This window comes from Sorex araneus, chromosome 3 (genome assembly GCF_027595985.1).
Source record: "Sorex araneus isolate mSorAra2 chromosome 3, mSorAra2.pri, whole genome shotgun sequence".
NCBI classification, from domain to species: Eukaryota; Metazoa; Chordata; class Mammalia; order Eulipotyphla; family Soricidae; genus Sorex; species Sorex araneus.
Window position 1 is genome coordinate 1100568 of NC_073304.1, and position 24628 is coordinate 1125195.

The window sequence follows — 24628 nt, forward strand, 5'->3', positions numbered from 1 at the left end:
GCCCCGCCCCCAGCCCCGCCCCCTTCCCGGCCCGCGCCCCGCCCGCGCTTCCCAGCATCCCGGCTTCCCTACGGCAAGCGGCGAGGGCCGCGCGCTCGGGAGCCGGGAGCCGGGAGCGCGGGGCGGGGCGCGCGCTGAGGTCAGCGCGGCCGGCCCCGCCGTGGTTGGCTGCCCCCGCGCTGGCCGCGCCCTGGTTGGCTGCGGGCCGCGGGGCCGGGCGCCGGGTCGGGGCTGGGGTCGGGCTCGGGCGCCGGCCGGGCTTGCGCAGCGCCGGGCTCCGGGGCGGCGGCGGGCGGCGGCGCGGCGAGGGCGCGGCCGGGGCCGGGCGGGGCCGGGGGCGGCGCGGCCGGGCCGGGCGCGGTGGGCGGCGGCGCCGAGGCGAGGGCGGCGGCCCATGGACCCGCGGGCGCCGGCGCCCCAGACGCTCGGCCGGGACCGAGCCCAAGATGTCGGCCTAGGCCGGGGCGCGCCGGCGCGGACGGGCGGGCGAGCGCAGCGCCGGGCCCCCCGGGGCGCGCCCTGACGAGCGGCCGAGCGGGCGGGCGGCACCATGTCGGCCAAGGTGCGCCTCAAGAAGCTGGAGCAGCTGCTCCTGGACGGGCCCTGGCGCCACGAGAGCGCCCTGAGCGTGGAGACGCTGCTCGACGTGCTCGTGTGCCTGTACACCGAGTGCAGCCACTCGGCCCTGCGCCGCGACAAGTACGTGGCCGAGTTCCTCGAGTGGGGTAAGTGCGCGCGCCCCCGGCCCGCGCCCCGCGCCCCTCCGCCCGCACCCACGGCCCGCGCCCCTCTGCGCGCACCCACGGCCCGCGCCCCCCGGCCCGCACCCCTCCGCCCGCGCCCCTCCACCCGCACCCACGGCCCGCGCCCCTCCGCCCGCACCCACGGCCCGCGCCCCTCCGCCCGCACCCAGGCCCGAGCCCCTCCGCCCGCGCCCCGGGCCGCACTCCTTCCAGCACCCCGCCGCCCGCGCCCCCCAATCCGCGCCCCTCCGCCCGCGGCCCCCCCCCCCGGCCGCACCCCCCGGCCCGCATCCCCGCACCCGCGCCCCGGCCGCACCCCGCCCAGCACCCTTCTCCCTTCGCCACCGAGGCCCGCTTGCTCCTTCCGGCTCGCACCCCACGGTCGCACCCCACCCCTCTGCCCTCGCAGCCCCGCACCCTCCGACGCGCACCCCGCTGCCCGCCCGGCGCCCCAACCTCGCGGCTCGGCCGACCGCGCCCTCTGCGCCCCCCTCGTCCCCTCGCCCCCTCGCCCCCTCGCGCCGGGAGCCCATTTCCTGCCGCCCGCCGGGATATCCGCTCCCGCAGCCCGGCCGTGCGCCCGTGGGGGTCGCCTCCGGCCGCCGGCACGACCCCTGGCGCCCCTCACAGGGGCCGCCCGGGAAGGCGCCGTCGCGGGGTCCCTGAGGGCCCTCAGGACCCCTCGCAACGCCCTCCGGGCCCCCAGGACCCCCGCCCCCTCCCCGCCTCCCGCGGGGCTCGGACCCGCCCCGTCCGTGTGGCAGGCCCCGCGCTGACCCGCGGAGAGCCTGGCCGGCTGCCGCCTGTCACCCGTGGGACCCTCCGGGCGCCCCCCGGGTGGGCCGGGCAGTGCTGCCCCGTGGCCTGTCACCCGTGGGACCCTCCGGGCGCCCCCCGGGTGGGCCGGGCAGTGCTGCCGCGTGGCCTGTCACCCTGGGACCCTCCGGGCGCCCCCCGGGTGGGCCGGGCAGTGCTGCCCCGTGGCCTGTCACCCGTGGGACCCTCCGGGCGCCCCCCCGGGTGGGCCGGGCAGTGCTGCCGCGTGGACGCCCGGGCGGTGCCGTGGCCGCCTCTTGGCCTGGGTGTGCGGGGCGGGGCGGAGGGGACGCGGCCCCTGCAAGGTGGTCCCCCCGCAGCCCCCCTCTCCGGCGTGGGGGCCGGGACCTGCGGGACTGACCTTTGCACCTGCTGCAGGGCCGCGGCCGCCACCAGAACTATTTCAAAACTGTCGGGGGCGCTCGGGCTTTGCACTGGCCGGCCTGGGTTTGACCCGCGGGCCCTCGGCGCAGGGAGGCAGCGGCCGGGAACCACCGCAGAGAAGACCGAGCTGTGTCCCGGGTCATGGGAACGGTGGCTGCGGACAGGGTGCTCAGTGTGCGCTTCCCGGTGATCGGGAGGAACTTAGGTTTGAGGAGCATTTCGATGGGATCCCGTGTTTGTGCCCCCAGGTGCGCTCCCGTCCTGGGCGTGGCCGTTGCTTCCTTGGCCCCTTGGACGGTCAGGATGACCTTTCAGCTAGCGTTGGCGCGTTGTCAGGTTCTCTGGTTTCCAGGTGGAATGGCCCAGGAAGCACAGTCATAACTGACATGTGTGCGTCAGGTATGGAGAGTGTCTTCTCTGGGTTATTGAGTGTTTCGGGTTCATTCACGCGTGATGTTTGAAACTGCTGATGTCAGGCGGAACTCAAGACAAAGCCTTCCCTTCACCCTCCAAACACTGCCGGTGTCTGCCGTTCAAAGAATTCCTTTTTTTTTTTTTTTTTTGTGGGGGGTCACACCTGGTGATGCTCGGGGTGACTCCTGGCCCTGCTCTCAGGAGTTAGCCCTGGTGGTGCTCAGGAGACCATACGGGATGCTGGCATCGAACCCAGGTTGGCTGTGTGCAAGGCACACGTCCTGACCTCTCTCCCTGGCCCCAGAAAGTAGGATTTTAAAAATGGGGCCGACTCTGGACGCCTCGGGGTGCTGGGTAGGGGTCGGGAGTGCAGAGCCAGGAGCGAGCACTCAGGACCCCGAGGGGCACGGCCCACGCTCTGCTCTCCCTGGGCGCCTCGCTCCCGGTTGGGGGGGCTCAGAAGTTTGGAAGATGAATTCCGACTCTTGTTTTCTTGCTGCCCCGGTGGTTTCAGGGTACACGTCAGGCTAGCCTTTCTTGTAGGTTTTGTCTTTAATTTTCTCTTGATTATGTTTATAGTTTGATTAGTTTCCTGTATGAAGTCCTGGACCTTAATTAAAAGTTGGAAATATTCTGTTCTGCATGTATATTTCTTTACTCTATTTTAAATGCAAATTGGGTCCCATTTGAAGGGGAGTGTACGAAACTTCTGAATTTCTATAGCAGCAAATACGGATAGTTAAAGAGGTAAATCTGCTGTTGTCTTTAATCTTTCCTATATGAAAATTCCTGAAACTTACATGTGTTAATTATTTTCTTCCTGGCTTCAGTATAATGGCTACTGTTACGTTTGGGTCTGGGGGAGGGGGTTTGAAGTAGGCCTTGGACCCCAGGCCTCCCCTGGGCACCCCACAAGGTTGAAAACAGGTGTTGGGCCTGGGGTAGATTGTGGTGGAGATGGTGGGGCCCCCTGGTCCCCATCCCACGGTTTCCTCCCGCTGTGAGCACCTCCTTTGTGAGGAAGAGGGACTGTTTTTGGGAGGCTGGCTGTCCCCGCGCTGGGAGTTTTCTTACTCTACACCCCGTGGTTCCTTTTCCAGTGCTCCCTCAGTTGTGCCTCAGTTCCTGAGCGCTCTGGGCGGCCTCTCAAGTGAGTCATGCGGGCTTCCCGGATGATGCTGGTATAACAAGATGTGTTAAAATCTTAATGGTTTCTCCAGCTGGAACCTCTGGGTAACGGGATGTCAGTCCTAGTGGGGGTGGGGGCCCGCCAGGTGAGGCCTCGTGGAGCTGCGCGGGTCAGGCCCGTGGGCAGTGTGCACTCCAGCCCTTTGATCTGCCTCCCCGGCCGGGAACTCTTAAAAAATAAGCGTTTTGGGCTGGAGTGATACTGCAGCATTTGCGTCACATGTAGCCGACCGCGGTTTGAGTCTCAGAGCCCAGCCAGGACTGATTCCTGAGCACAAAGCTAGGAGCCAGCCCAGAGCATGGCAAAGTGTGGCCCCCGAACAAGCAAAGACCAAAACATACAAAACATTTCACAGGTGCAGGGATTGGTGTTGGAACGTTGTATACCTGAAACCCGGTCACGAATAACTTAGTAATTTGCGGTGACTAAAAGCATATAATTTAAGAAAGGGGTCTTTTGAATATTAAGATCTAAATTGTAAGGAAATATTGTGTAGTTAAATGTGTGTCGACGGTTCCATTTTCTGAAGTTATTTAAAATGCACATTGATACTGCACAGGCGGGAGAGAGTTGGACGCTGGGGGATGTTGCCCGTGGGCTCCCACCTGCCTCCCCCAACACCTCCTGTCCGTAATGGGGTCCCGGAGCAGCAGGGTCTACACTCAGAGCAGACTCAGTACAGGAAATTGCCATTGAGTCAGTTCTCACTTCGAGACACTGTGCATGAATACCTGAAGACGTTCACGATCCGCCGTGGAGTGCTCCTCGGGCGGACTGCTCGCAGGCGCGTGCAGAGGCGCCGCCTGGGCAGGCAGGGCTCTGGCCTCCGCCTGGCAGCGCCCGAAGGCCTTAGCGTGTCCTGTCTGTGCTGACGCCAGCAGGCTGATAGGCCGGACTGTCAGTCCCAAACCAGGTGAAGGATGCCGCAGTCTGACGCTTGCCCTGGCAAAAGGCTCATGAAATTAGAAGAGCTTTCTGGAAGGGACCAAAAAGCAAAACAAAAGCAAAAGGAAGATAAAATTAAAGCAAAATTGGAAATAAGTATAAGCAATCCTTTTTAACTCACTGCCATGATGTGACTGACCTAGTATTCACTGTCCTGGGTTAATATTTGATTCTTAGACATGTCGGATTGTAGAATGTGCTCCCGTGACAGTATGTGATTTTATTTTTGACAGGGGGCACTTCTTAGTGGTGCTTGGAGCCACCAAGGCTGTGCCCAGCTGTGCTTAGGATGTCCTGTGGTGCCCAGGCGGGAGCCCGGGCACGTGTACGCCGGGCAGCTGCCCAGCCCGTTTAGGTCGTCTGTTTTATTTTTCCCATTTTTGGGGCCACACCTGGCACTACTCTGGCTACTCTGGCTCTGCGCTCGGGCCCGTATGGGATGGCCGGTGTTGGCTGCACGCAGGGCCAGTGCCTGCTTGCTGGACTGCCTCCAGCCCAGTTCTCCGGCTCAGTTGTGAGCTGCTCCCCCAGTTGTGCTCTTACTCGTGCAGATGACTGAGGGGAATGTTCTCGCTGTGTGGACTGCGCGTGGTGATCTGGGGAAGGCCTTTGGGGATTGCAGATCTGCCAGAGAAACTTGGTGAGTTGATTGTGCCTTGAGATAAGATCAGGGCTGGGGCGAGAGTACAACAGGTAGACACGCAGCCGACCCAGGTTGATCCCCGTCACCCTGTATGGTCCCTTGAGCCCCCCAGGAGTGATCCCTGAGCACTGCCGGGTATGACACCCACCCTCACCCCCCAAAAAAAGATACCACCAGTGAAATAAAGGAAGAACACAGTCCTTCCTTCGTTTTATTTCATTTCCCCCTTTTGTTTTGTTTCCCTGTCAGTGGCCTAGGTTCTTGCAGCGCGGGTGCCCTTTGCCACAGTCATTTCCAGCCCTCCTTTATTTTACTTTTCATAAGCGAAGTCACCTTTCCCTGGGCTCCTCCCTGCCCAGTCACCAGACACCTTTCTCCACTCTCCCTCAGGTAGCCCTAGTGCTGTGGGCCCTGCTCTCTGTGTGCGTTTGTCCTGTCTTCACGTCTGCCTCCTGGTGTTGCTCGGGTGATTGCGATCCTCTTCTACAACCCCCAGACCTGGAACAGTCGTTGCATGTAGTGGCTTTCAGTCAGGTTGTTTGGTGGGTTCATGGGTCAGATCTGGCTCAGGGGTCGCCTCCGTGGTACAGCCATACGTGGTGCCAGGCACTGAACCCCGGCCCACCACCCCCCATCATCTCGACTGCCTGATATTTGATCAGTTTTGTTGACTGAAAGGTATTTGGCAGCAAAGCTGTTTATAAGTTGCAAAATTGCAAAAAGGATCAATTATGTAATAGGAGATTTTAGATTTAGAATTAAAAATTAAATCGAATTGAATAATCGCAGCCAAACTTTATCTTGTAAATATGGTTTTGCAGACGTACGGGACTCAGTCTCCGAAGTTACTGGGATTCTGGGCCTGGAGTGACAGTGCGTCAGGGCAGGCTCTTGCTTGGCATAGGCCCATCCGGGCTTGATCTCTGGCACCCCTTAGAGTGCCCCAGCACCTCCAGGAGTAATCTCTGAGTGCCCAACCAGGAATAATCTCTGAGCACCGCCAGGTGTGCCTTCTCCCAGCCCCAAAGGGGGAAAAAGCGTATATAAGTTGGTGGGATTCGTCTGGCGTCCAGAATCAGTCATGGGTTTGTTAGACCGTGAGTGATCCCGTGATCTGCCGTCTGTGCCCCGCTCCCCGGGCCGTGCAGGCCCTGGGCATTCTCCCTGCTTCCCCCCGGGGCCTGGGGTCAGCCTCGGGCTCCTGCGGGCACCTGCTTCTGAGTAGCTCAGCTTTCTCTCAGTCTCAGCTCCCTGCCGTCGGCACTGTCCTCGGGCTTGAAGTTGGCTGTGGAGCCCTGCTTTTCACTTCTCTTCCCGCTTTTGAAAACACGCAGAGACTTTGTAGTCTGTTGCCTTCAAAATATCAGATTTGTGGTCCTTTTGATCTTCAGTACCGCACAAAATAATGTTCTTATTTGTTTATTTTTGGGGGCCACACCTGGCAATGCTCAGGGGATACTCCTGGCCCTGCACTCAGGAATTACTCTGCCAGTGCTCGGGGGCCGTATGGGATGCCGGAGATTGGCCACGTGCAAGGCACGCGCCCTTCCCACTGCCCTCTCCCATAAATTGTACCTGAAATCCATAGTCGGATGTTTTCGTGGCAGCAGCCCTTCTGATCAGACCCTCTGGGGTGATTTCCTTTAAATACGATGCTGCCCTTGTGTGCGTGGTATTGGGGAATGCTGTAACTTTGTCTTTATTAAAGCAGTTCGTGTACTTGGCTTGTAGAGTCAAGGACTGACGGAATTGCCCGCAGAGTAGTTGTCCGGGAGGCGCACAGTCACGTGCAGAATATGTTTGTGGGGGTGCTGGGGGAGGGGGGACCGGTGACACATGGTGCTGGGCTTGGCTTTGCATGTTCAGGTCAGGGCTCTGTCACTCGGGCCACTTTAAGCCCCCTAAGCAACCGCTTTTCACCCCTCTGATCGTACTTCAGAGGAGTCGAAGGTCGTATTTGGCCGAGACAGAACCAAGTAGCAGTGACTGAATGAAAGCAGGGTTAACTGCAGGGCTGGGAGCGCGTCGGGGAGGGGTCACAGGGAGGTTGCAGGTTACTCAAGTTGCATTTTTTAAACATCACACGCCAAAAAGCAAAAAAAAAAAAAAAAAAAAAAAAAAAATGGGGGCTGGAGCGATAGCACAGCGGGTAGGGCGTTTGCCTTGCACGCGGCCGACCCGGGTTCGATTCCCAGCATCCCATATGGTCCCCTGAGCACCGCCAGGGAGTGATTCCTGAGTGCAGAGCCAGGAGTAACCCCTGTGCACCGCCAGGTGTGACCCAAAAAGCAAAAAAAAAAAAAAAAAAAAATAAACATCACACGCAGGCTTGTACTAACCCCAGACTCGTGTGTGTGTGTGTGTGTGTGTGTGTGTGTGTGTGTGTGTGTGTGTGTGTGTGTGTGTGTTGGGGGCACACATGGCAGTGCTCAGGGGCCATCCTGGATACGCATGCACTGGGGGACGTATGTGGGGCTGGGATCCCGCGGGGCCGGCCGGGGCTGCGCCTCTCCTGCCTATCTCTGCCCAGGACACCAGGACGTGTCCTTTTTTGGACATTCTGCGCCGACTTCCTGCTGTGGACGGGAAGGCTGTGGAAGTCTTTCATCCTTTTTTTTTTCCACCACACCCAGCAGTGCTCAGGGTTTACTCCTGACTCTGCATTTAGGGGTCACACCTGGCCCGCCTGGGAGGACTGTGTGTGGTGCCAGGGATCGAACCCAGGTCTGCTTTGTGCAAACAGGCGCCCTGCCCGCAGTCCTATGTCTGTAGCGCAGCTTTTATTTCTGAGTGTTTTGTTCTGTTTTAGTGTTTTTTGGGGGAGGAGATTTGGACCAGACCACATGGTGCTCAGGGCTCACTCCTGGCTCTGTGCTCAGGGCTCACTCCTGGCTCTGTGCTCAGGGCTCACTCCTGGCTCTGTGCTCGGGGCTCACTCCTGGCTCTGAGCTCAGGGCTCACTCCTGGCTCTGTGCTCAGGGCTGACTCCTGGCTCTGTGCTCGGGGCTCACTCCTGGCTCTGAGCTCGGGGCTCACTCCTGGCTCTGTGCTCAGGGCTGACTCCTGGCTCTGTGCTCAGGGCTCACTCCTAGCTCTGTGCTCAGGGCTCACTCCTGGCTCTGTGCTCGGGGCTGACTCCTGGCTCTGTGCTCAGGGCTGACTCCTGGCTCTGTGCTCAGGGCTCACTCCTGGCTCTGTGCTCAGGGCTTACTCCTGGCTCTGCTCAGGGCTGACTACTGGCTCTGTGCTTGGGGATCCCTCCTGGCTCTGTGCTCGGGGATCCCTCCTGGCGGGGCACAGGGATGAGCTCCGCCCCATCACTGCCGCCCCACAGTGTTTATTTTCACCAGGCCCCTCCCCTTGCGTGCCACCACACCAGGTGCTCCTGTGGGCGGGGCTGGGAGACGTCTCTCTCGGGTGTGCGTGTCCCTTTTGCCGTGTCGTGAAGGTGGCACGTTCTCTGTGGGCACTGTTTTCCCTGACGGCCCGCCTTTCCTCTCGCTTCCCGAGCCCCGTGCCTTCTCCCTCTGCTCGGCTGCTGGCCGTGGTGTGCGGGCGCTGTTTGTCGGCCCTGTCGGTGCTGGTGTGTGCCGGCCAGTCCGGGGCAGCGCTGCCCTCCAGTGACGAGCTTCCCCCAGCGGGCACGGCGCGGTGGGGGCCTGGCGGCGAGTGGAAGGACAGGGGGGGCCGCCCGGCTTCCTGCCACGCACACCGGGCACTGTGCTGCCCGTTCCCTGGTGCTGTCCTGTCCTCCACCCACTCGGGTTCTGCTTGTTTATGGCCTTGGGGCCGGCGCTCGTCCTCCCAGCTGCCCCCCCCCCCCCGGCCCCTTAGTCAAGTCTTTCTTAGGCCCAAAGTGATGAGCCACACAAGGCCCGCGTTTGCTGGGGCGGCTTCCTGGAGGCGGCGACTGCAGGCCCTCACTTCCTTAGGTTTCTCCCGGTTGACTCGGATGTGTGACGTGCTGAGGGAGGTGCTCTTCCCGGAAGTAAGTGAAGTAGGAGTCCGGAGGGCCGAGCTCTGGCCTGGCAGGGAGAGAGGGGCTGGGTGTGAGCGGGGCGGCTGCCGCGTGACTGGGATGTGGGCATGAGAGGCCCAGCGTGCCCGGGCGGCTGGGACTAGTGGCCTTAAACCCAGCAGGGTAACTCCCCAGTGAGCCACATCCGGGCCCTGTCTCCCCCAAGGCAACATTTGTTCCACTCCAAAGCTTTTGGTGTGTCGGAAAAGTCACCGATTTAAGATGTTTTTCCACTCACTGTTATTATTATTTTTTGCCTTTTGGGGCCTCACCTGGAGTGCTCAGGGGTTACTCCTGGCTCTACTCAGAACCACTCCTGACGGTGCTCGGGGAACCCTGTGGGATACTGGGGATGGGACCCGGGTTGCCGCGTGCAAGGCTAGCGCCCTCCCCGCTGTGCTACCACTCAGGCCCCTCCACTCATTTCTTTTGAAGACTGAAGGAACAGCAGTGAGAGGAGGAGGTGTGAGCCCCAGCCCACCTGCTGCGGCCCGGCTGTGCTGCGGGCTTTGGTCCTTTGTTGGCGTGAGGGCCCGAGACTGCCCAGTTAGCTGCAGCTCCAGGGGTCCCCAGCACCCAGTGTGGCCTGGAAACCAAACACCAGAAAGGAAGACAGAATTGAAATTGTTACACTTCCACATCAGTTTATTCTAAAACATGAAATGACTTCACTGCTGTAACAGCAGCGGTACCCCTCCCTCTTTTCTTTTTGGGGCATGAACTCCACATTATGTTTTTTACTGAATCACTGAGATAGTATCCCTCCCTCTTAAGGAAGATGTTGAGTTCATAGTTGGAGATGCAATAGTCCTTAAACATAATTTGTAGCAGCCAGACAGGAGCACAAAAGGCTGAGCACAGGCGTTGCGTGTAGGAGGCCCAGGTTCAATTCCTGGTACCGCGTGGTTCGCTGAGCACTGCTGGAAGGTCCCCCTAAGCACAGAGCTCAGTGTGGTGCTCGCGCACTGACAGGTGTGACCCTAAAACAAAAACTGATTTCTCCCCCCCCCCCAAATAATTTTGTAGCTCTGCCACCTTTTTTTGGCAGAGGGTCACTTTGGGCTTCCTGCTGACCTTGTGCTTAGGGATCACTCTTGGGGGGCTCAGGACTCTTTGGGGTGCTGGGAATTGAGCCCAGATTTGCCACTGCCCGACTCACTGTATTGCCACTTTGGCCTGGGGGTCTTAGATGAATTTTTTTTTTTTGCTTTTTGGGTCACACCTGGCGATGCACAGGGGTCACTCCTGGCTCTGCACTCAGGAATTACCCCTGGCGGTGCTTAGGGGACCATATGGGATGCTGGGATTTGAACCCGGGTCGGCCTCATGCAAGGCAAACGCCCTCCCCGCTGTGCTATCGCTCCAGCCCCGGTTTTAGATGAATTTTATGGAGACATTTTTCATATCCTCGCCTCTTCCGGTTTTGTCTGATGACTGGGCTTGTTGCAGGCTGCACTGAGCTGTGGCTTTCCCGCGAGGGTTGGCTGAGGGGCCGCATGCCACTCTGCAGTGCCTGCTGAGGTGTGCTTACCCAGTGCTCGTGGGCACTCAGCTGAGACGTCAGGCCCCGTATGGGGGCTTGGCGAGGGTTGGCTGAGGGGCTGCACGCCACGCTGCAGTGCCTGCTGAGGTGAGCTTACCCAGTGCTCATGGGCGCTCAGCTGAGACGTCAGGCCCCGTATGGGGGCTTGGCGGGGTCACACCTGGGGGCCACGGTCATCACTTGCAGCATTGCACATGGCCCGGACCCCGCTCACGGGCAGCCTAGCCTCTGCGCCTCCTCCTGCCCCTCCCCGCTCAGCCGACTCACTTCTCTGTGGCCTGGCAGCGCTCAGGGTGACTGCGCTCAGGAATCACTCCTGCTGGGCGCGGGGCGCTGTTACGGGGTGCCGGGGATTGGACCTGGGCCGGTGGGTGCAGGGCAAGTGCTTTACACATTGTACTGTCGCTCCAGCCCCTCGCTGTTTTTTTTGTTTTTTCTTTTTTTTCTTTTTTGGGCCATACCCAGCGATGGAGTACCCAGGGGTTACTCCCGGTTCTGCACTCAGAAATTTCTCCTGCGGTGCTTGGGGGACCATATTGGGTGCCGGGGATTGAGCCCGGGGCAAGGCAAGCGCCCTACCCTCTGTGCTATCTCTCCGGCCCCCCTTGCTGGTTTTTTTTTTAACCAAAATATTTGAAGTTAGTTGTTGCAAAGCCTTTCATGTGTTAACAAATCACTTTTATAAAGCTACTTGGGAAGGTATCGGTGGGTCACTGCTTCCCTATCGGGAAGTTATTGGGGTTGCTCTGTGCCTACTTTTCACCTATTAATTACAGTGTGTGGCATTTCTATCATCCTGTACGAGAACAGGAAATGTTTTTCAAAATGTCAGGCATTATTATGGTTCTGTGTAACCCAGGCGATAAGCCTGAATATATTTCCTCCTACAAATATTTAATCATTGTTTTTAAAAACAAGATTTGTGTTTATGAAGTGTTGATAATCCTTGTGAAATAATGTTAAGAGGGTTATTGAATAGAAACCAGATGTCTCTCAGCATATGAGAGAAACTTAAACAACATAGCTAACTGATTAAATTTGTTTATTTTAGTAGAAGAGTTTCTCTGCCATTTACAATTACCAAATTATTTCTTTTCTCTTTTGGTAACAGTTTTATAGAGACACAATCCACACATAATTTGCCAGCTTAAATTGTACACCTCACTTAACAACATTTCAGTTGGTAAGCCATCTCGACATTTAGTTCCAGAACTTTAGTTTTGATTTTTTTTTTTTTTTTGGTTAGTGAAGCAAGTTAGGGACGGTTGGTTTGTTTGGGGACCACACCCTCAGGAGTCGCTCCTGGCGCCTCTTGGGGTCGTACGGGGTGCGGGGACCGAGCCCGGGTTGGCCGCGTGCCGTGCAGGACCCTACCCACTGCTCTGTCTCCGGCCCAAGCAAGGTAGCTTCTGCTGAAGGAAATTTGCTTAGAGGTGAGAGGAGGGAAAGAGAGGGGGTCCGTGTTCGAGAGAGAACGCGGGCTTCTGGGGGTGGCGAAGGCCCCAGAGAGACTCGAGGCTGGACAGGGCGGGCCCGTTGGGCGGGTGCAGGCCTGCGAGGCCAGCCTCGGATTGACCTTCTTCTCCTGAAACCCTCGCAGAGATTCACACTTTGAGAGACTTGGCTGTGGCTCTTTCTCCGGGCCCTGCGGAGCTAGACCCCCAGTGTGTTTGGGGGTCGTGCCCAGCAGCGCTCAGGGCTCACTGCTGATGGTGCCGGGCTTGAACCCAGCTTGGCTGTGTGCAGGGGAGGTGCCCTCCCCTGCCCGACTAGCCCCAGGGGCCACATCCTTTTGCGTTACGCCCCCTTACTCCCAGACTGGCGCCGGGAGCAGGGGATTCTGGCCTCTGCCAGCACCATACTCCCTCCATTCGAGTGTGGGCACCTTCGTTCTGTTCTTTTTCAAGATTGTTGTGGCCGTGCTGGGTTTCTTGAATTTCTGTGGCTTTTAAAATTGGGGACAGAGACAGTACAGCAGTAGGGTGCCTGCCTGGTGCACAGCCAACTCGGCACCCCGTAGCGTTCCCCAGCACTGCATGGAGTGATCCAGCTAGGCCAGGTGTCAGCCCTGAGCATCACGAGGTGTGGCCCAGAAACCAAAATAACAATAGTAATAGTAATTACACCGTATAATAAACTCAGCTTGACAATTCCCGTAAAGAAGCTTACGGGAATTGGCTGGGGTTCTGCTGGGCTGGGTGAGTTTGTAGGTCCATTTGGGAAGTATTGCCCGCTTAGCAGTGCTCTGTCTCCCCACCCACTAAATACAGGAGATCATTCTGCTCTGTAGACCTCTCAGTACCTTTTCAAAAAGATGTTGGAGTTTCCGGAGTTAGCTTGTCCTTACTTTATTGTGCTAATGTCCGCCACGAAGTGAGTATTGTTTCAGCTTTCTAAGTGCTTGGTTGCATTAACTACATTCGCAATTCTGAGTTTGAGATTTGTGCTTTCATTTTCCTTTAGGCTTTGAGTTTTGGGGTCACACCTGGTGGTGTTGTGCTCAGGGGTTTCCGTGTGTACTCCAGGGGCCATATGGGTTGCTGGGGATCGAACCTGAGTCTGCTGTGTGCAAGGCAAGTGCCCTATCCATTGCACTCTCTCTCCGGCCCTTGGTGTCAGTGCATGCTGGGAGGTTTTTTTTTTTTAATATTTATTTTTAAAAAATTTTTTAATTAGTGAATCACCGTGAGGGTACAGTTACAGATTTATACATTTTTGTGCTCATGTTTCCCCCATACAAAGTTCGATAACCCATCCCTTCACCAGTGCCCATTCTCCACCAGTAAACCCAGCATCCCTCCCTCCCTCCCTCCCCAGTCCCGTCTCCCCCCACCCCACACTGCCACTATGGCAGGGTATTCCCTTTTGTTCTCTCTCTCTGATTAGGTGTTGTGGTTTGCAATAAAGGTGTTGAGTGGCCATTGTGTTCAGTCTCTAGTCTACATTCGGCACCCATCACCCTTCCCCTGCATGACCTCCGACCACATTTTACTTGGTGTTCCCTTCTCTGAGTTGCCCAGAATGAGAGACCAGCCTCCAAGCCATGGAGTCAACCTCCTGGTACTTATTTCTACTATTCTTGGGTGTTAGTCTTATAGTCTATTATTCTATATTCCACAGATGAGTGCAATCTTTCTATGTCTGTCTCTCTCTTTCTGACTCATTTCACTTAGCATGATACTTTCCAGGCTGATCCACTTATATGCAAACGTCATGGCCCTCATTTTTTCTAACAGCTGCATAGTATTCCATTGTATAGATGTACCAGAGTTTCTTCAACCAGTCATCTGTTCTAGGGCACTCGGTTTTTTTCCAGATTCTGGCTATTGTAAACAGTGCTGCGATGAACATATAAGTGCAGATGTTGTTTCGACTATACTTATTTGCTCCTCTGGGATATATTCCCAGAAGTGGTATTGCTGGGTCAAATGGGAGCTCAACCTCTAGTTTTTTGAGAATCGTCCATACTGTTTTCCAAAGGGGCTGAACCAGTCGGCATTCCCACCAGCAGTGTAGAAGGGTCCCGTTCTCCCCACATCCTCTCCAACAGCGGTTGCTTTTGTACTTTTGGATGTGTGCTAGTCAATGCTGGGAGTTTTTGAATGAATGAATGTTTGGTGGTTAGTCCTGGCTCAGTGCTCGGGGGACCATGTGGCGCCTGGATTGAACGAGGGCGTGCGCGGGGCTGATGAACTCTTTCTGTAGCCCAGACCTGGTCACGCCCTCAGCGGGATATAACGATGCTCCTTCTCCCAGTCTGCCTTGCCTGATTTTTGTCGGGACGTGCTCTGTAGGGTGGAAGCGCAGTGGTGAGAGTGTCGTGTTATTTCCCTCTTGTTCCTAATCTGAGGGAGAAAGCATCTCGGATTTGGAATTTTATAGATGCCTTTTATGAGTTTGAGGAAATTTCCTTCTGTTCCTAGTTCCTCGTGCGTTTTGTCAACTGCTGACTGAGGAGATGACGTTGCTCTGAGTACGGGGTATTGCAGTAGTTGATTTTTCTGTGTCAAACCAAGCTTGGTTGACTCCCACTGGGTTGTGTTGTACAGTTCTTCGAGGTGTTTGCATTTACATTCTGAAGAGATACTGTTCCGTAGCCGAGGGTAGTACAGCAGTCAGGGCGTTTACCTTGCATAAAAATGATAAAATTGGTAGCTTGGGCGATAGCACAACGGGTAGGGCATTGCTTTGTACACGGCCGACCCGGGTTCAATCCTGACATCCCATATGGCCCCCCGAGCGCTGACATGAGTAACTCCTGAGTGCAGAGCCAGGAATAACCCCTGAACATTGCTGGTTGTGACGTGAAAAGCAAAAAACAAACGAAAAAATGATAAATTAGCATGTGCTTATGATTAAGTAAATTCAAACAGTACAGAAGGAGTTGGACAGAAAGTAAAATTGTCTTCTTTCCCCCATCGTTGTATTATACGTAGTTTCACGTTTTTCTTTTGGAGCATATTCTCGGCTCTTCACTGACAGATTTTCGTCTGTTTGGGGGCCACACCCATCAGTTCTCTGGGCACCTCCCTGCCAAGTGCTCGTGCTCGCTGGGGCTCCCGGCAGTGCTCTGGAGACCAGGGACCAACCCAGGGTCTTTGCTTGCTTTGTGTGCTCTAGCCCTGAAGGACTTCTACCATTAATGAGTATATTTCTTTCTTTCTTTTTTTTTTTCTTTTTGGGTCACACCCAGTGATGCACAGGGGTTACTCCTGGCTCTGCACTCAGGAATCACTCCTGGCGGTGCTCAGGGGACCATATGGGATGCTGGGAATCGAACCCGGGTCGGCCGCGTGCAAGGCAAACGCCCTACCCGCTGTGCTATCGCTCCAGCCCCCAGTATATTTATTTCTAATTAAAAACGTTTATGAGAAATTAGCACTGAAATGTCGTTGTTACATGCGTCCATTGAATTTTGAGTTTTGTCTTTGCTCAACTCTGATTTTGTGTCGTTCACACCTAGAGACGAGTTGTTGGCTGCCCACACGGGCGGGGGAGAGTGGGCATCGGGCGCCCGGCCCCAGAGAAGGGCTCCGGGCTCAGTGCTCCCCCTGCCCAGAGCCCGCGGGCGGCTCTCAGCTTGCTCACCTCCCAGGAGGCAGTCCGTAGTTCTCACTAGCTTTCTCCGGGTGATTGCAGCAACAGTGCTGATAGTTTTATGGAAAGTTATGAAGTTTCTAGTCTGTGTTCGAGACTAATTTAGAGTGGAATCTTACAGTATTTGTTTACAGTACCTGATATGATGTGTTGGTAGGGAATGTTCTCAGATCGGTTACTTCCCCCAGTTTAGTATCCGTCTTTGTCTGTTTCCCTCTGTGGTGGTTTGGCCCCACCCGGTGCTCCCAGGGCTTACTCCTGGCTCTGTGCTCAGGGGTCAGATCGGACTTGACCGGGGGGGCGGGGGCACCACAGTGGCACTGGGCTTGGCTGTGTGCAAGGCAAGGGCCTTACCCCCGCTCGACCTTTGCAAACTTTTTTGATTTTTATAATTAGTGTTCTTGGGACCGGCAGGGCGCTTGTGTGTGTGCGTCTCCCCGGGTTTGACCCCCAGTCCCACATGGGGTCCCCAGGAGTGACCCCGGAGCAGAGTCCGTGGCAAGCCCCAGCACAGTGGGGTGTGGCCCCCACACGGCAAAGAAAGATAATCTCTTGGAGAGCCACTCCTTAGGGGTTCCCGCCATTACTAGGATTTCTCCGGTGAGGGCCACGCCTGGCTGCTCAGGTGTCAGTCCCGGCCATCTGCTGGCCAGGGAGGCTGGCTCTCTGTCTCTGCCCTACAGGGAGTTTAGGGGCTTTGTCTTTGTCTATTTGGGGGCCACTCCCAGGTGCTCAGGGTTACTCCTGGCTCTGCCTGCCTGGGGATCCTCCTGGTGGTGCTCAGGGTCATCTGTGCTCAGGTGTCATATGCGATGACAGGGTTGAATCTGGGTGGTCTGCATGCAAGCAATACCCTACCCGCTGTGCTATCTGTCCGGCTCCTTAACATGGAATTTTAGGGCTGGAGTGATAGCACAGCGGGTAGGGCATTTGCCTTGCACGTGGCCGACCCAGGTTCGATTCCCAGCATCCCATATGGTCCCCTGAGCACCGCCAGGAGTAATTCCTGAGTGCAGAGCCAGGAGTAACCCCTGAGCATTGCCAGGTGTGACCCAAAATGCAAAAAAAAAAAAAACAAAAAAAAAACATGGAATTTTATATGACATACCTTAATTTTCTTTATATCTGTGACTCACTTTACGATTCAGTTTAATTCAAGTACTCAAATTCGGGGGATTAACAACCTTAGTCAGAGCTTGACTGTGCCATCCTGTTTGGGTATGCCGGTTGTAAGGGCTGGAACTAAATCAACACATTTTTTTTTAAAATATATTTTTCGTTGGGGAGCCACACCTCAGGGCTCTCATGGCTCTGGCAAGCTCTGTGGACCATATCTGGTGCTGGGACGGGACCCGGGTCAGCTGCATGCAGGCAAATGCCCTCCCTGCTGGCCTGCAGCTCTGGGCCCTCTGCACATTTCCAATAACTGCTCTTCTTTCTTTCTTTTTTTTGCTTTTGGGGTCACACCCAGCAATGCTCAGGGCTTACTCCTGGCGGTGCTCAGGGGACCATATGGGATGCTGGGAATCGAACCCGGGTCGGCCGCGTGCAAGGCAAACGCCCTCCCCGCTGTGCTATCGCTCCAGCCTCCCAATAGCTGCTCTTCTTCCTCGTCACCGTGGCCGTCTCTGTGCAGGCCCCCCCCAGGCGGGGCGGAGGGGGCTGGTCTGATTCATTTTTGACCACTGGCTGTCTTTCCGCAGCCAGAGTGGGGAGACCTGTAGTACGGGGTGCAGAGGAGTATATCGACTCTCCCCCGCCCCAAAGGGATGGAGTGGTGCTCTCTGGCGACTTAGAAATGCCAGACTGGACTCTTCTCTCGTTGGGCCTCGTGTGGAACCCTAGGAGTGAAGCCGTTTTCTTTGAAGAGTATCGCTGAGTCTGGGAGAGGCGGCAGGTGGCTGAAGTCTTTCTTCCCGAGCATAGTAAATTAGAATTTTTAAAAATTTTCTTCTGCTTTACCGGTTTTCTCTGATACCAGTTCTTTGTTCATTTGAAAGGTTTTCTTCTGATGAAGTCCTACAAAGACTGGTAGTCCTTGCTTGTTCATTTTTCTGTGTTATTTAGAAAACTTACCTTAAAATATGGAGGGATTATCGGTTGTCCCTGTTGCAGTGATATTTTTTGAGTAGTTAGTAACAAGTCTCACAATGGAGACGTTACTGGTGCCCGCTAGAGCAAATCGATGGACAACGGGATGACAGTGCTACAGTTTCTCAGTTGATAAGAAGCTTTTCTTTGTTAGCATTTTGACAACAGCTGATTTATAATAAATAATAAATAAAAATAAAAAATATTATGGGGAAAAACCTTGAAAGCTCCATACCTTTCTCAGTTAATACCGTTTACTATTACCACTTTTTTTCCTGCTTTGGTCATTCTCATTGTTGGTTGTATTAAAGTGTAATGCTGCTTAAGATACCTCATTTACATTTACATTGAGTTTTTTGGGGCCCTGCCCGTTGGTGCTAGGGGGACCATACATGTAGGATAGGTGCAGAATTGAGCCAGGATTGGCCGCATGCAAGGCAAGTGCCTTAATTCCTGTACTACCTCCCCAGCCCCCAAATTTAGATGTTTGTAACACGAGTGTTTGGCGTGGAGAAATTGAAGGGCTGTTCCATCTGGGTCTGAGGGGTGGGCAGGTGTGCCCCCGGCAGTGGCGGGCGTGACTCAGCCGACCTTTGGGAGGCGGGTCGGACGCCCCCCGCGCGCTCAGGCTGGGGCCTTCCGTTGTGCACCGGGCCGTTCTCGCCTCAGCCTTGCAGGGTTTGCTCTGGATTTTTACCAGCTCGTAAAATCTTTATGACCCAGAAGGAATGCCAGCCATAAAACCAACGAACTCCTCCGAGTCTTCTGGGCACGTGGCTGCGAGCAGAGGGGACAGGGCTGTGGTTGGGCGGGCTCTGCCCCGCGGCCACCCCAGCCTGGTGCTGCGGAGGGAACCCCTTTCCCAGCGGTGCTGGGCGCATGCAGCCGCAGGTTCCACTGTCCTCCTTCGGGAGATCGTCCAGTAGCAGGTGACCCCTCGCTGGAAATGGTCACTGTTCCTCTTCCGGGTGGCTTGAATATTTTTCCTCTGTTTATAGGCAAGTCCCCATTTTACTGATTTTTGTGTCAGTATTAAAAGTGATAGCAGTTGGATACGATTGGTAATATTTCCCTAATATTAAATTTTGTATCAGGGGACATTTCAAGGACAGAGTAAATGAATGTGCCCCCACGGTTGACCGTGCTCACTGGTCGCTTCCTCTCTGCCCCACCCCACAAGGGTGGCTTCCCAGTGGGCTGTCGTGCGCTGACTGTCCGTGCACACCCTGGGGACAGCCTCCCGTGTGGGGCCCTTCAGCACCGCGCAGCCTGACCTTGAACCCTCAGGCCAGCACAGCCAGGCAGGTGACCCCAAGCCTTGAGCACTGCTCCTCAGTAAGAGAGCGTGAGAGACAGACAGACAGCGCAGCGGCAGGCGTTAGTCGTGCTCGCGCTGACCTGGGTTTGACACCCGGCACCCCTAGGAGTGACCCTTGAGCGAGAGCCAGCGAAGCCCCAGCACCGCCGGGTGGCCTGAAGCCCAGACAAACACCGCCACGAGGCCGGCGGCCTCGACTAGCCCCATCATGCCTCGGTGGAGGTTGACTTTTCTCGTCTGAACCCAAGGCCAAAACTTGGTCCTGCTCAGGGCCAGTGCCTTCCCGGGCCGGGCCGCACGCTGCTCGGGAGCGGGGAAGGGCTTCCCCTGCCTCTGAGTGGGGAGTAGCGGCTCTGGGGAGGGGTGCCGGGGTGCCGGTTGCCTGGGTGCGCGAGTTCATTGCTTCGCCGGGAGCGCCCTTTCCTCAGACTTTGGTCGCCTCCAACTCCGGGTTGCGGCCTCAGCCCCTTCGTGACCCTGTTCCCGTTTCTCCCCCTGAGGCTCAGAACTCCCGTCTCTGTGGAGGGTGGGGAGGCGCCCTGGCCGCCCCGGCTGTCTGCTCTGTGGCTCAGGGTCTGGTTGGTGGCAGGCAGGGAGGGGCGAGGCAGGGAGGGACGAGGCAGGGGCGGTGGAGACTGAGGCGAGGCCCTCCCCGACCCGGCCCAGCCCAGCAGCCTCCTGAGCGATTCTCTGGAAGTGTCCGACCTCCCTGGCCACTAGGGGCGAGTTAGGGGTGAGGCGAGGGCCAGGGCAGGGGTAAGGTTAGGGCAAGGGAAAGGGCTGGGGTAGGGTTGGGGGGGTGGGGAGGTAAGGGTGAGGTTAGGGTTAGGGCACAGGCCAGGGTGAGCCGATTGGCCCGGGTTCGGGTGTGAGGCCCTCGCCGAACACCGTCCTGCCCCATCAGGGTGCTGCGGCCCGAGCCTGGGTGAGTCTTGCCCTCGGCCAGTCCCGGCCTGTCTGCGGTGGCCGGCTCTGCGCCCGGGGAGGCGCCTTCACAAGTGCCAGGTCCCTCCTGGAGAGGGAGCAGGTACCAGGGGCTGCAGAGAGCGCGTGTAGGGTAAGGCACGCGCAGGCACGCGGCTGACGGCCTTGAACCCTCGCCCCCCACCCCGCCCCTTCGGGCCATGGCCTGCTGGGGACCCCGGAGAGCTGAACTGAGGGGCCTGTGCACACGCCTCCCGCCCGTGTGCCTGTCCAGCCGCCCACAGGCCTCCCTCCTTCCCGCGTGTCCGCATGTGCTGGAGGCTGGCGGGGACCTGCCCCCCTCACCTCTGCTCCGGATCGTCCTGTTTCACTTCCTCTCAGACTGCCGTGTGACGGGAGAGGAGGGCCAGGCGAGTGAGGGGGGCCGTGTGCCCGGCGCTGGCCGTGCTGGCCTCGCGCCTGCCGAGCTGCCCGCCCTGGGAGGGGCCGAGATGACACAGGGGAGCGCGGCTTAGCCCAGGCCCCTTTAATCCCTGTCACCCTCAATCCCGGGTCTGTCCGTCATTGGCGTACCAGGAAGCAGGAGCTCAGGTTAAGGGTCTCGCAGTAGCAGTGGCGCAGCTCACCTGACTCACGGCTGTGCCCTGCGTGTCGCCACACGTCACTGAAGCCTCGTTAGCCCCGAGCCCGCCAAGGAGGAAGTCCTGCACTGCCCTGAGCATCGGCTGTGCAGGCGGAGCCCTCTGCAGGGACATGCTGCAGTGCCCTCCGCTCGGGCAGTGAAGGCCCGACAGCCACACCCCGCCGGGTGCGCGTGCGTGCGTGTGTGATGGTGAAGGCCCTGCAGACAGACAGAGCCACACCCCAGAGTGCGTGTGCGTGCGTGTGATGGTGAAGGCCCTGACAGAGCCACACCCCAGAGTGCGTGTGCGTGCGTGTGTGATGGTGAAGGCCCTGACAGAGCCACACCCCAGAGTGCGCGTGCGTGCGTGTGTGATGGTGAAGGCCCCACAGACAGATCCACACTCCGAGCGTGTGTGTGTGTGTGTTTGTGCTTGTGCGTGCATGTGTGCATGCGTGCATGATGGTAAAGGCCCCACAGACAGCCACACCCCGTGTGTGTGTATGTGCTTGTGCGTACATGTGTGCATGCGTGATGGTAAAGGTCTTCACAGACAGAACCATACCACACTGTGCCGTACCATTTTAGTCTAGTCATCATTGAACACTTGGTTTGTTTCTGCCTTGGGGCTATCATGTGTAGTATATGTATATACATATGTTGCATATGTACATATGTGTATACACACACACATTTGGATTTTGGGCCGCACTCAGCAGTGCTCAGAACTCACTCCTGGCTCTGCACTCAGGGATCACTCCTGTGAGCCCGGGGGACCATACGGGGGCTGAGGGTTGAGCCTGCAAGGCAAGTACCCCTGCTTACTGTCGCTCTGACCCCTGGGGGATTATAATGGTGCTGCTTCAGATGTCACCCGAGTTCCTGGACCCTCGCGGGCAGCGCCTGGGTGTGGGGTGGCAGTCCTGGGCGTCTCTGGCCTTTCACCCTCGCCGTCTAGGGAGTGGAGTAGTCGGGGCCTTGCACGTTCCCCGTGGCGGATCGTATTGCAGAAATTGGCCCGTTTGTGCATCTTTGGGGAAATGTCTGCTTAGGTCCTTTGTTTTGTTTTTTTTTTTTTTTTTGCTTTTTGGGTCACACCCAGCAATGCACAGGGGTTACTCCTGGCTTTGCACTCAGGAATTACTCCTGGCAGTGCTTGGGGGACCATATGGGATGCCGGGGATCGAACCCAGGTCGGCCGCGTGCAAGGCAAACGCCCTACCCGCTGTGCTATCGCTCCGGCCCCCAAGGTCCTTTGTTTTTTAAATTCATTGTCTTTAAAAAATTTGGGTGGGGGGGCACGCCTGGCAATGTTCAGGGGTCACTCCTGGCTCTGTGCTCAGGAATCACTCTAGTAGTGTTCAGGGGACCACTGGGGTTCTTGGGATCAAACCTGGGTTGGCCGTATGCAAAGCAAGCACCCTACCCTCAGTACTATCTCTCCAGCCCCCCATTTTTAAAAATTTTATTATTTATTTATTTTTGGTTTTTGGGTCACACCCGGCGATGCACAGGGGTTACTCCTGGCTCTTCACTCAGGAATTACCCCTGGCCGTGCTCAGGGGACCATATGGGATGCTGGGATTAGAACCCGGTTCGGCCGTGTGCAAGGCAAACGCCCTACCCGCTGTGCTATCGCTCCAGCCCCCCCGTTTTTTTTTTTTAATGAGGTATAGGAGGTTTTATTTCCCCCCCTCGGCCTTCCCCGCCCCCCCTACTGCCACCGGATGTCCAGTATATGAATTTGCATGTAACTTTCTTCACTCTGTGGCTGCTTTTGTTCGATTTCTTAGCAGTATCTTCTGAAGCACAGATGTTTTTATTTTCTTTTAATTTTTTTATTGAGTCACATTGAGATACACAGTTACAAGGTTGTTCATGATTGGGTTTCAGTTATGTTTCCAATACCTATCCCTTCACCAGTGTACATTTACCATCCCCAGTGTCCCCAGTTTCCCTCCCTCCCTGCCTGCCTCTGGCAGGTGTCTCTGTCTCTCTCTCAAGCATATTTTATTTTATTTTATTTTTTATTTATTTATTTATTTTTAATTCTTTTATTAATTCACCATGTGGAAAGTTACAAAGCGTTCAGGTTAAAGTCTCAGTTATACAATGCTCAAACACCCATTCCTTCACCAGTGCACATATTCCACCACCAAGAATCATGATATACCTCCCCCCTTCCCCCCCACCTCCCCAACCCCCCACCCCGCATGTGTAACTGGTAAATTTCAACTCAAGCATATTTTAAATGTTGATTGTAGTCCAGTTCTTTCTTTCTTGCATGTTCATATTTAAGAATGTCCATTGTCATTCTAAGGTCACAGATTTAAGAGTTTCTTTTAGGAGTTTCATAGTTTGAGCTCTTTGATTCGTTCGGGTTGAATTTAGTGTCTGGCACGAGGCAGGGACCAGGATTCTCCTCCCCGTGGCTGCCGGCTCTGTGTGGGTCATTCTGGTGTGTCTGTCTGGGGCTCCCTGTAATATGGCCCTGCAGTAGTATACTGGGTTAGAGTTCTTATTTTTTGGGGGGGGTGTGAGAGAGGTTGGATTTCCACCTATTCGTGTTCAGGGGTCACTCGTGGTGACCACAGGACCTTCTGGGTTGCTGGGGTGGGATCGGGGCCGACCGCGTGCAGGGCGAGGGCTTATCCCTGGCCTCTTTCCCCCGCGGGTCTGCTCTCCTCCTGCCGTCCTGTGCGCCTGGCCTCGCTTCTGGCGGGGCACGAGGGACCACATTTGGTGCTGGGTGCTGGGTCCGCCTCATGCAGGGCGGATGCCCTCCCGACCCTACTGTTGCTCTGCCCCGTGCGAGCATTTGGAAAGAGTCACCTTGGGAGAGCCTCTGCTTGTTTCTGCTGGGTTTCATGTAGGACGGGATTTCTCCTGGGGGCGGGGGGGGGCACCCCACAGGACTTGCTTCTGACTCTGCACTAAGTTACTCTTGGTGGTGGTCAGGGCACCGCATGTGAAGCCGGGGACGGAGTCCGGGTTGGCGCGTGTAAGGCAAGAGCCCGACCCTCCGTACTGTCCTCCAGCTCCGGGGTGGAATTCCCGAGGTGTGGGGCCAAACTCGAAATGGGGTATTGAAGGGTGGGAATGCAAGTGCCCTGTTGGAAGGGGCTCAGGGATTGCCGGACACCAGTTTGGCCAGAATAGAAGTGGTACAGGTTACCCTCAGCTGAAAGGGCCCTGGCCCCCCCGTGCTTCCTCAGAAGACACTACCTCTGGAAGGAAAGGTGGTCATTTGTTTCTGCAGAAAAAAATTAAATTCAGAACTTTGTGAATTTGGCACCAAAATTTTGGATAATATATTGCCTATTAGAAGATTAAAAGCTAGAAAAGTTAATGAAGTTAATCTTTCTATGTGTTTGAGTTTTTAAACTGAAAATGTAAGTTTTATTAAATTTTATAAAATTAAAATTGGAGGGGCTGGAGTGATGGCACAGAGGGTAGGGCGGTTGCCTTGCTCGCGGCCGACCAGGTTTGATTCCCAGCCTCTCATATGGTCCCCCGAGCACTGCCAGGAGTAATTCCTGAGTGCTTGAGCCAGGAGTAACCCCTGTGCATCGCCGGGTATGACCCAAAAAGCCAAAAACCAAAAACTAAAAAAATTAAAATTAGAAATTTTCATTTTCAAAAAACACGTGGAAAGATTAGCTGAAAAGTCGCCATATAATGAACAAAAATGGTACATGGTGGTGTGGGAAGAAGGTTTGCAAGGCTGAGCACTTGCTTTGCACATAGGAGTACCACGTAGCTCCCTGAGCACGATGCTGCAAATAGCCCCTGAGCACTGTTTGGTATGGAGCCAGCGCCCGCCCCCCAGGAAGAGAAGAGGAACGGGCCAGGGTGTTGCTCGGTGATAGGGCTCTTATCTC

General features: G+C 56.3%; 1 protein-coding gene across 1 annotated transcript in view; it reads left to right on the plus strand.

The window, feature by feature from the left end:
* The first annotated feature begins 344 nt into the window (after window positions 1–344).
* CDC42BPB (CDC42 binding protein kinase beta) overlaps window positions 345–24628 on the plus strand; it is a 68628-nt gene continuing 44344 nt past the window's right edge. The window contains 1 exon segment of the mRNA XM_055130146.1: window positions 345–725. Coding sequence (XP_054986121.1) covers window positions 551–725 — 175 coding nt within the window. The 5' untranslated portion in view covers window positions 345–550.